Here is a 15,474-nt window from a genome sequence, read left to right as displayed (position 1 = left end):
TAATTTAGAAACCACACCATTCTGCTGTTTTGGGATTTTTAGACATTGGAATAATAACTTCTCATATACTTTAGGGAAGGAAATCAGCTGTCCTTATCCGGTCTGGCCTAGAAGTCACTCCAGGACCACTTGGCTCCTGACCTCATTTTAGCTTTCGTCTAAATATGGACAATACAACTGAATTACAGAGGTGAGGTAAGGGTGTATGCCCTAACCATTTAAATACTGTGGCTACAAGAGCAAGTCAGAGGTTAGGAATCTTGCAACAAGTAACTCACATCCTGACTCCCCAAAGCCTGTCTACCATCAACAAGGCATAAGTCAGGAATGTGATGGAATACTCCCCACTTGCCTGGATGAGTGCAGCTCCAACAACACTCAAGAAGCTTGATACTATCCAGGACAAAGCAGCCCGCTTGATTGGCACCACATCCACAAACATTCACTCCCTCCACCACCGACGCACAGTGGCAGCAGTGTGCACCATCTACAAGATGCACAGCAGGAACACACCAAGGCTCCTGAGACAGCACATTCCAAACCCATGGCCACTACCATCTAGAAGGACAAGAGCAGCAGACACATGGGAACACCACCACCTGGAAGTTCCCTTCCATGCCACTCACCATCCTGACTTGGAACTATATCGCAGATCGTTCATTGTTGCTGGGTCAAAATCCTGGAACACCCTTCCTAACTGCACTGTGGATGTACCTACACCACATGGACTGCAACTGTTCAAGAAAGCAGCTCATTGCCACTTTCTCAAGAGCAACTAGGGATGAGCAATAAATGCTGACCCAGCCAGCGAAGCCCACATCCCGTGAATGAATTAAAAAACACTTCAAAGCAGCAGTTGACAGAGTGTGGCATTAAGGAGGCATAGTAAAATAGAAGTCAACGGGAATCAGGGGAAAAACTCCCCACTGGCTAAAATCTTTTCTATCACAAAGGAGGTTGGCTGTGGTTGTTGCAGACCAATCATCTCATCCTCAGGACATTGCTGCAGGCATACTTCAGGAAAGTATCCAAGGGCCAGCCATCTTCAGCTGCTTCATCAATTGCCTTTCTTCCATAATAAGTTCAGAAGTATGGATGTTTGTTGATAAGTTAATAGTTTTCACTTCGACTCGCAACTCCTTAGATAACGATGCAGATATTTCCTGCAAGCAGCAAGACCTGGACAATGTTCAGGCTTGGGCTGATAAGTGGCAAGTAACATTTGTACTAAACAACTGCAAGGCAATGGCCATCTCCAGCAAAGGAGAAGCTAACTGCCTCCTCTTGACATTCAACCATTACTATCGCTGAATCCCCACCATCAACATACTGCGGGGGGAGTGGGGTATTACCATCAATGAAAAATTAAAATGGACCAGCCATATAAATATATAAATACTGTGGCTGCAAGAGCGGGCCAAGATCGTGAATTCTGTGGTATCTCACCTCTTGACTTTCCAAAGTCTGCTCGCTATCTGTAAGGCACAGGTCAGGAATCTGTTGGAATACTCTCCACTTTTTGGATGACTGCAACTCCAACATCCATCAAGAAACTTGTCATCATCCAGGAAAATGCAGCCCATTTGATTTATGCCCCATCCACCACTTAAACATTCACTTTCTCCATCATCAATACACCATGGCAACAGTGCATGCCTTTTATAAGATGCATTGCAGCAACTTGTCATGCCTCCCTTGACAGTACCTTCAAAATCTGTTGTAATATGCCCTTAGAGGACTGCAGTATGGCATCATTAGAAAGGAAGTGTGTCACTCGATCCTGTTTAGTTTCACTTTTGCTTTTAAGCAGAGCGCAGCATAGCTAGTTCTGCTGATGTGTCTTCAAGCTTTATACCCATGTATATCTGTTCTCATGTGCCTAGTCTTAATAAAAGAACCCACAACGTGTTTATCCAATTCCTTATGTGTGATGGTGCCTTTATACCATTATAAAAAACAACAAAACCCACAATCACTATCAGCTTGAAGAACAAGGGTGGCAGGTGTATGGGAACACCACCATTTGTAAGTTCCTCTCCAAACCACACATTCTAACTTGAAACTATATCCTTCACTGTCCTTCTTTGTCACTGGGTCAAAATCCTGGAACTCCCTGACAGCATTGTTGATATAGCAATGCAGCAGTTCAAGAAGGCGACTCACCACCACCTTCTCAAGGATGGGCAATAAATATTGGTCCAGCCAGCGATAGCCTAATCCCATGAAACAATAAAAAGTAAACAACTGGGAAAATATATTTGTAATGCCAAATTTAATAGAATGGGTATAAAAAATAAAATTGCATTACTTACCTTTGCTGCACCAATTTGATCTTTACGAAACTTCTCCAGTGGGGCAATTAAAACATCATTGGCATTCTGAATCTAGAATAGAAAAGCAAATCAGTATTTTAAATGATGTAATAGCTTGCACTAATCTGCCATAATGTTTGGTACTAAATTTAAATTGGAATCAGTGATTTTTAAACCAGCATTAAAACTGCAATGGGGTGCAGAACTTAATTTTTCTCGAAATCTTCTCTGGAAAAGTATACTTGCATTCTCACATGGACAATGTTATTGCAGCAAAGTGTTGAAAACATTAGATAAGAGCCTTTTAGAGACTTTTAATACAGCTACTGAAAAAGAAAACTACAACATAGAAAATGAAATAATTCCATCAAGATAATCATCAATATGAAGGGCCGAACCTTCCTCTGGACTCGGAAAAACTAAAACTGTGCACTTTCACGAATCACAAACTGCACACCCGACCCACATGTGACTTCACATGCCATTTTGGTCTTTTTATACTGGAGTTAGGTTTGCAGTACAGTTTGCGAGCCATGCTAGAGTGAGTGAGGAGTGTGGGTGCAGAGGCAGCTTGGTTAGGCTGCCTTGGTTCTCCCACACAGTATTCCAGCTCCCAACAGTGTTTAAATGCCCACTAAATCTTACTTCTCACCTCCTTCACCCCCAGCCAACTCTCCGTGCCAGCTCATGCTCCCTCAGATCACCCATGCCACCTCATCCCACCTCTATGCCCCCATGTATCTTCTGTGCCCCTCAGACCACCCTACCTATATTCCCCAGATGCATCTTCCATGCCCCCTCAGGTCATCCATCTATCTTTCATAGCCACTCATCCAGTAAACACAACGTACAGTCCTCAGATTCCATGCAATATCAACTGAAATTATTTTCCATTCCTTGGGAAAAAATAAACCTGTCACCATCTAATAAAAGCCTCCATATTATTGAATCCAATAAAAAAATGCATTGTCATGTGCAAAATTCTTGTAATCCTATTAGCTTGAGTCAACAAGCTACAAAGGACAATCTGTTATTACAACTCCTTGAAACTGTCATTCATTTCGGACGGATTGCACAGCTGCTATGCTGAAACCCATTAGCACTTGAAACTCAGTCAAGCATTGTTATTGGCCATAGCTATTCAAACAATGGACCACTCTGTAGGAAGGAGAGAATAGTAGGTATTCATTTCAATTTCAAAGCAGTGTCTGCCAATCAATGAGCAGGTGGTTGGATTTTTTTTCAAGTGTCAAAACGTTTTTCATCAGTGAAAGCTATTTAAATCACAGTAGAAAAGATGCGCTTCTGACATGTCTTCCTTACCCAAGGTTTCCCCTGCCATTGTGGTTGATGGGGCCCTCAACAGTGTCTGACCCATCTCCTGCGACTCTATGCTCACCTTACCCTCCCTCCCAGAACCATGATGATGTCCCCCTTGTCCTCACTTTTCACCCCACCAGCCTCCGCATTCAAAGGAGCATCCTCCGCCATTTCCGCCAACTCCAGCATGATGCCCCAAACACATCTGCCCCCTCCCGCAACTCCCCCCCCCACCCCACCCCCGCCCCCCCACTCCATCTCCACCCCATCAGCATTTCGCAGGGACCATTCCCTCCAGGACACCTTTGTGCACTCCTCCATCACCCCCAACACCTCATTCCCTTCCTAACATACCTTCTGTCATGAAGCTGTGATGTATATAATATTATTGGAAAATATTTTTCTTTTAAAACAGAGGTTTAGTCTGTGGGTGTGTCTTAATTAGATTAAAGCCAGCTAGCCTGAGTGCTTTGATGTGTACTAGTTTTGATGTGTAAGAATGATAGCTTCTATTGGCACTTTTTTGAATAGAGCATTCAAGAAGTGGGGTGAAAACGACCATCTAACCAGCAGATACCAAGCAATATGATTATATTACAAATAAAATTGGTACTATGAAAGGGGTTTGATTGTTAAAAGAGGTGAAGTTCAAAGAGGTTGGTGATACAATGAGACTTTACATTCGATGAGCAGTGCTAGGTATACCTTCAGCAGCTTTGTGTGTGTAGAGCAGAGGCAATGTGAGATCAAAAGCTGCTGTAAACCTCGACAGGAACCAAAGTGAAAAGAACCTCATCTTGAATGCGTAAGGTTAAAATGTTTTGCCTGGTGTCTGGTTAAGTCTATGGGTTGCTGTTGCCTTAATGGAGATTAGTTTGGGAATTTGTTAAAAGTTATGATAGTAATTTGTAGCCAAGTGTATATATATTTTAACCTGTGTAAATTAATAAAATGTTTCATTTAATTCAAAGTAAAACCTCGAGAACTGGTGGTCTGAATGCTGGAATTTAGAGGTGCGCCTCAAAAATAACACTTAAAATTCTAGGTTATGACACTTGTTTAAAGTTTCCCTCTGAGATTTTTAAATAACTCAGCTTTACCAACTGCTCGGTCATAACACCTGCCCATGCAGTCGCAGAAGGTGCAACGTCTGCCCCTTTACCTTCTCCCTCCTCACCATCCAAGGGCCCAAACATTCCTATCAGGTGAAGCAGCGCTTCACTTGCACCTCCTTCAATTTGGTCTACTGCATTTGCTGCTCTCAATGTGGTCTCCTCTACACTGGGGAGACCAAACACAGGCTTGGTGACCACTTTGCAGAACACCTTCAAAGGCATAACCCAGGCCTTCCTGTTGCTTGCCATTTCAACACACCATCCTGCTCTCACGCCCACATGTCCATCTTCGGCCTGCTGCAATGTTCCAGTGAAGCCCATCGCAAACTGGAGGAACAGCAACTCATCTTCTGATTAGGCACCTTATAACCTTCTGGACTTAACATTGAGTTCAACAACTTCAGACTATGAACTCTTTCCTCTATCCTCACCTCTTCTTTAATCGCCTTTTTTCTACATTCACTTTTATTTTTCATCCACTGGTTTTACTTTTATATTTATTCATTGTTCTATCCTCCCCTTCTAACCCATTCTCTATCCTTTTTTTCCCTACCACCACTCCCTCCCCCATCTCCAAAAGGGCCATCTGTTACTTGTTCCATGTTGCTCTTTCACACAATGCTACCCTCGTTCTGCTATTATCACATTCTGCTTCCTTAACTTTATGCCACTATCAGCACCTTTTTTAGCCTTTACCACTACCATTAACACTCCCTTTCGCCTTTAGTTCATGACATCTTTGTCAAGCTCTCCTTTGTCCCCAACTATTGCTGGCCTTCAATACAGCTTCATCTGCTCCACCCCTATTAAACAGTATAAATTTCATTACATTTCCACTTCTCTTCAGCTCTGAAGAAGGGTCATACGGACTCAAAACATTAACTCTGTTTCTCTCTCCACAGATGCTGCTAGACCTACTGAGTTTTTCCAGCATTTTCTGTTTTTGTTATGGAAAAGATGCCAGCACAGACTGACAGGATATTTTGTAACATTTGTCACTGAATTATGATCTCCATTGAAAAGTATTATAATGTATGTGAACAATTACACATTGGTCAATGTAAGGATCAACTTATGTTTAAAGAACACATCTCTATGATGAATCCCTGCTTTAAAAACACATTTACATTACAGTACAGCACATAATAGAAACATCTGAAGGTGTGAAAATAGATTACACTTAAACTTCAGAATGTTTCAGACTCCTCAGCAATCTTTCCATTTTCTTCATGAATTCTCAAACCTGACATGATTTTAATGGGCTTCTAAAACCCTGTATCAGCAGACTAAAATGGTGCGCAGGAGGAAATCTGATTTTTATCCCCCAATTAAAACGGGGAATCTGACCTCAGTGGGGCGAGTGTGTGTTGTGTACACGCTAGGCATTCCCGAACTGCAAAAAGGCCAGAGGAAATTGGTGTGGGATCAGGAATCTGGAGGAAAATCAGATTTCCTCCAAAATGACTGTGTGGCCATTTGCGCATTGAAACACGCCTCTGCATCCTGACGAAAATTCGGCCCCGGGCCTCATATTTTTGAAACAAATGTTATAAAGGGGCAGCTGGTTACCTTCAGGGTTAGATTCCAAATTGAGGAAAGTTTTCCAGCTGACTGACTTTTGAATTTGCCAATGCTGTAATTTTCCCAGCTACTGACCCAGGATTCTCATTAAAATTTTGGTAAGGAGTACTTACTAACGTGAGATTTTTCAACATTGAATCTTGGTGTTTTGTGATTGGTTTCTGGAGTGTACTTATATTTGGCTTTGTGTTTCATAGGTGTAAGTAATTAGAATTTCCACAACTTCTAACTTCAGTAAGTCATGCATAACCAGGTAATAGAGGTTTTGTTTGTCTTCAGAATTCAACTGATTTGTTTTATCAAATAAGAACTTGAATTAAGGTGAGGAAACTAGATGTGCTTGTACTTCTAATGGCTTAAGCTTTCTGAAAATTATAAAGTACAATTCAAAAACCAACTAAAGCTATAGTATGTCATGTTTTACTCCCTATCTCTGTCTCTCATGTATGCACACATTCTCCACTTAAAAAACACAATATAATTTAACCTGAAGAAAAGCTTATGATATTTGTCCTCAAATCTTTAATTTATTCAGCTTTGAGAAACAGCTAAGTAAATTGTATTCAAGGCTGTAATAGCTTGTCCTCAAAGAAATTGTGAATACTGCACACGTTCAGATATTGAACCCACGGGAAGCTCAAAGTCACTACTATTGGCAAAAATGTTATACCCAAGCCCAAAGGCAGAAATTTCCAGTCCCACCAGCGGCAGGGATCGTAGCAGGTGAGGGCACAAAATTTGGCGTGATGGTAAAAGTCAGTTTTTCACCGGTGAGAAAATAAGTTGATATTTTCCCCTCCCAACTTTCATGATGGCCTAATGGCGGATTGACTTCCCCACTGATCCAAGTCGGGAACCACATTCACATGTATTTCTATATCATGAATACACAATAAAAACCCAGCTCCCCAGAATCACGTTTTCCCTCCGAATATAATTACCACACCAGCTGATAATTAGATCACTCTGATTCACAAACATATTTAAGTGACGTGCACCTGGCGACCTTCTCTTCACTCGTGACTTCAAGGTTTGTATATGCAGTGTTCACCTGTCTTTAATTGCGCTGCTGCCATATCTTGTGGCTGCTCTGATTTTGCACCAAGGCAGTGTCAGTCATGCACAGCAGGCTGTTCAAGACATGGGTCCTGGGGGTTGGTGGCTTGGTATTGAGCAACAGATGGTACTGCCACAGTCAGAGGAAGTATCTGCAGCCTATAAATGGGGAACTGTAAATAAGGGGTAGTTGATGGTCTCATGGTTGAGGGGCAGGGGGCGCGCAGGGGTGCCTGTAGGTCACTGTGCATATGGCCTCAAGATGGGGAGGAGTGAGTCGACATGGGGCATGGGGACATTGATAGAAAATAGTTCGGTGGGGAGGACAGAAATATTGCCAACAATCACGATGGGCTCCAGGGTTAAAGGATAGGAGAATGATCAGAGGAATAGAAACTTGGACGTGGTGAGGACTAAGGAATATAGGAGGCACTTGTATGGCAACGGGGAGGTTGGAAGCTGGTCTTGATGTAAAAATAGAGCAGCAACATTTCGACAGCTCAATGCAATGACACAGTAGATAAATAACCATGAGAGGAGACTGAGGGTGTGTGGGAGGAGTCGACTACTGCAATTTCAGATCAATTGAAGGGACACCCTAATAATTACCAGCCGAGACATGGAGCTCAAGGCTTAGCCAAGATATGTTAAAGTGAATCAAATACCAATTGAAGGATCTGGGTACCTTAACTCATGGTGTGCATTCTTGCGAGAATCCATTAGGGCTTAGGGCAACATTTGATTTGGTCTGATTGACCATTTATCTGTCAGAGGAATGTAGAAAGGTAAGAAGGATCAAATTATTAGTGGAGCACGGCTGCATATGCAAACGCACAGACATATGCAACATGCTCCAGACAAGCCTACCTACACATTGCAGTTGGGATCTTCATGACTTACAGGGCCAAACACTTTTGGTTATTAAATTAGTGCAAGGCTGGTCTGTAGTCTGGTCAAAAGGAGGCAGCCTGACAGCGACGTGACTCAGATTGAAAGCACATGGCTGTACACACCCAGATCCAAGCCTCATCGTGAATGCACTCTCATGTCAGGGAGTGGGGGTGGTGTGAGAGGGTAAAATCCGCAACCTGTGATCCTTTAGGATGTACTTCAGCTGCAAGGGCGGACCTAAGGATGGCACGTATGGAATGAAAACAGCGCAAGCACTTCACAATGTCTTCCCAGCTTGGCAATGGAGGGTGATCATTGCAGGGTAACGTATACTCATGTTTTTAATCTATTTGTTCACAGTAAGAAGGAGAAGTACAGAATGCAAGCTGCATCAATGCTGCCTTCTTCATGGCTTGGATGCACCTGAGAAGGGCCTGTCGCCATTTGGCAGGACTCAGGGAAGAGCCTTGCCCTGAGGAACATGGCCAGCGGGGCCCCAGGAAGACCCAGATGCTGAGGAGGAGATACAAATTCCATGGAGGCATTTAGTGTGTATACGGAAGACATCGTCACTGGACAAGGAATGTGGTGGTTCATATCTGACACCTTCTTTGAGAAGATCTGACGCCGCATGGACTGGGAGGCCATTCAGTGCCAGTGGCTCTAAAGATGATCACCGCACTCAGCATTTTTGCAAGCTGCTCATTCAAGGGCTCCACTTGGGGCCTCTGGGGAATATCACAATCCTCAACTCGTAAATGCATAAGGGAGATCACCAATGCTCTTTTCAATAATATATTATATCCAGTTCTCCATGGATGAAGCCAGCTAGGCTGCCAAAGCAGTGGGATTTGCAGCGAACTCCAGCTTCCCACAAGTGCAGGATGCCACTGACTGCACACATGGCCTTAAGAGCTTCCTAGCTGCAGCCAGTAAGATTTATCAATATAAAAGGCTTCCACTCTCTCAACCTACAGCTGATCTGTGATCAGAGAATGCAGGTTTGTGCAAGGTACCCGGGGAACTCACATGACTCTTACATCTGAGGGTAGCCAGATCATTTCACACTATATATCACGCAAACTCATGAACAGGCCTAAGACCGTCACTTTTGGCCCTGAAAAGTGCCCAGAAGGGCAAGATATCTCAAAAATTTGAGCAACAGGTGAAGCTAGCTGTTTCACACTGCTACTGTGCAGTAGCAACATATGTGGTATTCGCCACTAACAGGATGCTGCCGTCAAGTCAAAAACACATTCTGCCTATCACACAAATGAATTCCAGTGTCAGTGCGATGCTAGGTACGTAGGCCGTATGTCCCAAAGACTGGTGGATCGTATCAAACAGCATGTCCCAGCTGCTGTTTGCAATGGGCAGGGTACAGACTGTACCCAAACAGTCTGTGCTTGCAAACTCAAAACACAATGTCCAATGTTAGATATGATTCCATGATTGGACAACATTTGCTAAATAATCCTCAGTGTGCTAAGAATTACACTGGCAACCAATTTAAGATTGTCAGTCATGCTTGCAGTGTGGCGCATTTGCGTGTACTGGGAGCTACATATGTTACTATACAGGGCCCTGCTCTTTGCAGACAGAAAGAACATGTACATGCATATTCCTGTTTTAGCTAAACAAAATAAGTGACAGCCATTCGCTGACTCATTCTTCAGGGCAATGACTTGACCAATCAGGGTCAAAGCTACCTGGTTTAAAATTCAAACAGCTTGATAGACAACTGCCAGTCACCATCAGTGGGCAATGCCACTTGCCAACCAATCAGCACTCTCTTCGCAAACAGTATAAATTGTTGTTTACCCCTTATACTGGTATTCTTGCAAAGCAGTCTGATGAGCTTAGACATGTCCCTTTTGTCAGCAATACTCAAATTCTGTCTTACCAAATGACTATTTGTAGACCACTGGAAGCTGAAGATGCCTTTCAGATGTCTGGACTGATCAGGTGGCACTCTCCAGTACTCCCCTCAGAGGGTGTCCCGCGTCATCATGGTTTGCTGCGCCCTACACAGCCTGGTGCTGTAAAGGAATCCTAGTTGCTACATGGTGAGATGGAGGAGCTGCAAGTCTCCTTGGATAAGGAGGACGCAGGAAGGGATGAGATCAAAGAGGGCGAGGATGATGATGGCCCACAGGAAATGACCACTGCATGGGCCAGACGTGGCAGACCTGCCAATGAGACCATTTATAACAAAAAGGTTCCAAGGCAATGAAGACAATCAGTTCAATGAACCCATTTCACCTGTTCCTTTAATGCAGAGTATACATTAAAATCTTCTTGGTAATCCTCAACATCTCAATGAAGGACATCAATCTCAGAATGAGTAGTCACAATTGTGCATTATAGTGGTCTCATCCTTGGAAAGCAAAGAAGCCCACAGAGCATGTGGCCATTCTGTGATGGGATAAGAACTCCACCAGCACGCAATCTGAAGCACTCAATCTGAAGCAAGTAGGCATGTTACTTTCCTTTCAACCATTGCACCAACATTTCACTGGCTATGGCAGCCTTCAAGAGGCAAGAACACCACTGCAAATATCAATGCACTCATGGCAGTGTGCCCGGAGCACTGCATGGCACCTCAACGAGGAAAATAATCAGTCACTGGTTCTCGCTTTTGATACGATCCTCCTGTATGAGGATGGATCTAAATCTGGACAGTGGCATGTCTCCAACTGCCATCTCTCACGCATGATTGATGGTCAGACCTCATCTTGATACTGAGGCCTCAGGATGACATGGCTCTTCAGGACGCTGTGATCTATCACTCTACAGCGTGGAAGCGAGCCTGCGAGTCTGGTTGCATTTATGTGCACTGAAAGTATTTCAGCAGGATAAATTAATAGGGACAGAATTAATAGTCACATGGAAAAATGTGGATTGATTTCGAAGAGTCAGCGTGCATTTGTTAAAGGAAAACCGTTTTTAACTAACTTGCTGGAGTTTTTTGAAGAGCTAACAGAGATGGTTGATGAGTAGTGGGCAGATAGGTGGCTGATGAAGTTCAATGCAGAGAAGTGTGAGGTGATACTACACATTGGTACAAAGCACATGAAGAGACAGTATAAAGTAAAGGATACTATTCTAAAGGGTTTGCAGGAGCAGAGAGACCTGGGTGTATATGTATGTAAGTTATTAAAGGTGGCAGGACAGTTAGGGAAAGCTGTTTCTAAAGCATACAGTATTCTAGGCTTCATTAATAGGGGCATAGAGCAAAAGATCAGAGAGATGATGATGAACTTATATAGGACAATGGTTAGACCTCAGCTAGATTATTGTGTACAGTTCTAGATGCCACACCAAAGGATGGATGTGAACACATTGGAGAGAGTGCAGAAGAAGTTTACGAGAATGGTTCCAGGGATGAGACACTTCAGTTATGAGGAAAGATTGGAGAAGTTGGGACTGTTTTCCTTGGAGAGGTGAAGTCTAAGAGGAGACTTGATAGATTTCAAAATTATGAAGGGTCTGGACAGAGTAGATAGGGAGAAACTGTTCCCATTCGTAAATGGATCGAGAACACAGGCACAGTTTCAAATTGTTTTGCAAAAGAAGTAAATACAAGGTGAGAAAAATCTTTCTCACGCAGCGAGTAGTTAGGGTTTGGAATGCCCCACCTGGAAGTGTGGTGGAGGCAGATCCAACCGAGGCATTCAAGAGGCCATTGGATGATTATTTAAATAGAAACAATAGAAACATTGTACAGGGTTGCAGGGAAAAGGCAGGAGATTGGCACTAAGCTAAAATGTTCAGAGAGCCGGTGCAGACACGATGGACCGAATGGCCTCCTTCTATACTATAACAATTCTGATTCTTTGATTGACAAGAACTCATGAACTTACATTCGTCGGGAGCTTCACAAGTTCAAGTCCAGCATTGTTTTGGCATCTGGGAAAGACATGGTCCAGTCAATGTTGACAATTGGCATTTAAGGATAACTTAGTACCCTCGCAATTACTAAAGACCACTCAGGAAGTGTGCAGGTGCATCATTTTCATCCATTATAGTCCCCCATATTTTCATTCTACCAGAATGCGACGTGTACGAGGAAGCTTAATACACATTGATGGCACTGTTACATTCAGAGATCCATGTCGATTGGCCTTATGAGAACTAGCACAGGCATTCTGTAAAGCCATGCTAGCCAGAGCTGCAGGTGCGAACTACCATCCTCACATGTAATAGGTTGGTATCACGAGGTTAGGCACACACCTATAACATCACATACTCATTGTTGTCTAGCAGACACTTCAACAGTCACCAAGTAGAAACTACGTCCATTGCTCTTCATCTGTAGAGTGGGAACTAAAAGCAGTAAGGTTCAGCCTTAAAGGCAGTAATGCGTTAATGCAACAGGCAGCCAAGAAAGGCTGAAAGTCCTCCACAACTAATTAAACTGTAACCCTAACCTAACAGTCACTACATGGAGGCCATTGACAAGTGCACTTGTTTGGAATGACTCCAAGGTGGCTCACAATAAATACCTAACATACATAGAAGACAGACTTCGGTGCAGCTGTATCAGGATTAAAAATGAACTTCCAAGAATTATACTTATGAGCCATATTTTATGATCCTCTGATGCAAAGCTTACATAAGCATTGTCCAACCACCACGTTCATATAGGAACTGGTTTTGTTCATCTCACTTAAGTGAGCATTAAGGCAACTGGCTGAGCTGAGATTGAGTGAGACAACATAGACCTGTGGGATACAATGCGAGATACTTGAGGTGGGTTTGGGGGGGTGGTCATCTGTTACCCCTGGATAACTATGGAACATTGAATCACATAGAAGAGTCATTCAGTACCTGAGGCTTTTAGGGGTAGATGCGAAACATGTTCCGAAAGGTGCAAAGTATATACAGTGAGTGAATACCCATGCCACCATTGTGCTCTCAGTACTTCTTTACTTTTCTAAACCTACGCTACACCTGGGTGCAGCCCTGACATCCACACTAGAGGTGTCGGCAGCCACTGACCTCTATGCCCTGTTGTCTGAGATTATCTTGACAGGTGTCCTCTGGAGGGTCCCAGCATGATAAGGGTCTCTTGCTCTGGGGGCAGATGCACGTTCCTCTGCCTTACCTGCTGGAGCTGAAGGGCAGAGGGGATCTGGAATGGTTGGATAACCTTGGAGTGGCCTGGGTGGAAGGCCTCGGGGTGGCTGGCTGACGCGCCTCCTCCCCGTAGGTGCCTGAGCCCACCTACCTGACTCCTTGAGGGGAAGGGGCAACTAGAGAGAGATCAAGGTGCCCTGACACCCTCTCACTATAGCTATTGCGATGGTGTGCAGGTGAGTGCATATCTGGCAGAAACTGCTGACCTGGGTCTCCAAAGAGGCTGCTACCTTTCCAATGGAGACTTCGATGCGCTCACACGTCGGAATCACGACATCAGACAGAACGTGGATAGACTCCTCCATTCTTCATTCTAATCTGCTGTCGGCCTCTGACAACCCTGCCTTCTGTTCCCCTGCTTGTCTTTGGAGCTGCAAAATTTCTCTGAAGGCCAATTCCACAGGCTTGTAATCAGACTCAGGCTCAGCAGGGGCCTGGTTTCCACCAGTCCTCTGAGTGTCAGAGACCTTGGCTGTCATTGCTTGTGTCTTTGAGGTGCTCACCAGATAGTGACCCCGAGCCTACTCTGGAACTAAGACCCACCAAGAAGTATGTCTCTGTACTGGTGGAGGGTACAATTGAACACATTGACGGGTCTTTCTCAGATGCTTCCTCAGAATCTTCATCTCAGGTGGTGGGGGCTGGGGCTAATGTGCTGGCGAGCGCTCTGCCTCCACCTTTTCTTGTTGGTGGCTAGAATAGAGAAAAGAGATCATTAGTCTATGGGTCGACAGGCACCTATATTATAGGTCATTCGCAGTATTGTCCACGTATGGCTGATGTATACTGAATGGACCTTCACTGGCTTGTTGCGGGAAACTGATCTCACCTTCCTTACAGGAATGGTTCCAGCCCTCTCTGTCGAGCTCTGCTGCCTGCTCCTTGTAGGGGGAAAGTGACCTCAATTCTGGCATTCCGCCCCTCAGTGTGCGATTTCTTTCATTTGTTGTGGGAGATCTTGTCCTGCATAAAGACAGATGGATTGATTGTGAGCACTATGGATGAAAAGGATCGGAACCATGCATGCCTGCTGTGTGTGCCGAGTCCTCCCCAGTAAGGGCTGAAGATGCCATTTGTGCAGGCTGAGATGGTGATATTGAAGTGTATCAGACAATCAGTGCTGATATCCCTTCTGGTGGTAATATGTGGACTGTAAACCTTAGGCTGCCTGATGACCTTAAGAGAGTGTGAGTTTGGAGTGAGGACAAGATTGACTTACCCTGGTGGATCACGTAACATAATTTATCCCCTTCCTGCACTGCAGGACAGTCCTCTTCTGAGGTCCACACATGCTGACCTCCCTGGCGACCTCCTCACAAGCTGGCATGGTTAGGTTGGTGGACCTCTGGTTCCCATCCTGAGCGTAGAGGATCTCCTGTCAGTCCTGGACTGCATGGAGGAGTCTTTCCGGTGCTTGCTGCTGAACTTGGGGGTGGAAGGCTTGTTTCTTCTTGAAGCCATTTTTGTCTTTCCCACAGCATGTCCTGGGCTGCAGAGAGTGATTGTACGTGTGGGTGCCATTTAAATATGGTGTTCGGATCTTCAACCCCATGAGGTAATGGCGGGCCGAATGAATCCTCATTGATATATAATTAATGAGCTGCAAAGCAGGTGATCTGGCGCGAAACCCCGCCCCACCACCTAGCAGGAATCACACCGAGTTTTCCACCTGCCACCGGTCTTAGTCTCCAGAACAGAAAATTCTGCCTCAAGTTTTAGGGAGAGACAGATATATTCTTTACAGAGGCTATCAGAAGACTCAAAGCAATTAAGCAATTCAACTGATAAATGTAATTATACTATTGTAAAGCATGTCAATTTTAGAGTTTTCGAATGTTACTGAGTTTAAAGCCTTACTTTGGATATTAGAAATTCCAATTAATTGGGGGAAAAAAATGTAAAACTTGTTTAGTTCATTAGCAAATTCTGATAATGGTATGCTAATCAAGTTGACGTTTCCTATTAAAAAGTGTTTATATTGTTCAGTTCAAAACAATATTTACAAGTAGCAGCAAGTCTTCTGTTCGATATTCGCTTATCTTAATCACTTTTCTAGAAAA

At 44.0% G+C, this 15,474-nt stretch overlaps 1 protein-coding gene across 1 annotated transcript in view; it reads right to left on the bottom strand.

Annotated features, from left to right (window-relative positions):
- The window catches only part of arhgap42a (Rho GTPase activating protein 42a), a 533,191-nt gene that overhangs the window by 229,708 nt on the left and 288,009 nt on the right, over nt 1-15,474 (bottom strand). The window contains exon 4 of the mRNA XM_041199402.1: nt 2,313-2,384. Coding sequence (XP_041055336.1) covers nt 2,313-2,384 — 72 coding nt within the window. The remainder of the gene's footprint in view (nt 1-2,312; nt 2,385-15,474) is intronic.

This window comes from Carcharodon carcharias, chromosome 11, assembly GCF_017639515.1.
Source record: "Carcharodon carcharias isolate sCarCar2 chromosome 11, sCarCar2.pri, whole genome shotgun sequence".
Lineage (NCBI taxonomy): Eukaryota > Metazoa > Chordata > Chondrichthyes > Lamniformes > Lamnidae > Carcharodon > Carcharodon carcharias.
The sequence above is the reverse complement of the archived record's forward strand: the minus strand, read 5'-3'. Positions and strand labels throughout refer to the sequence as shown.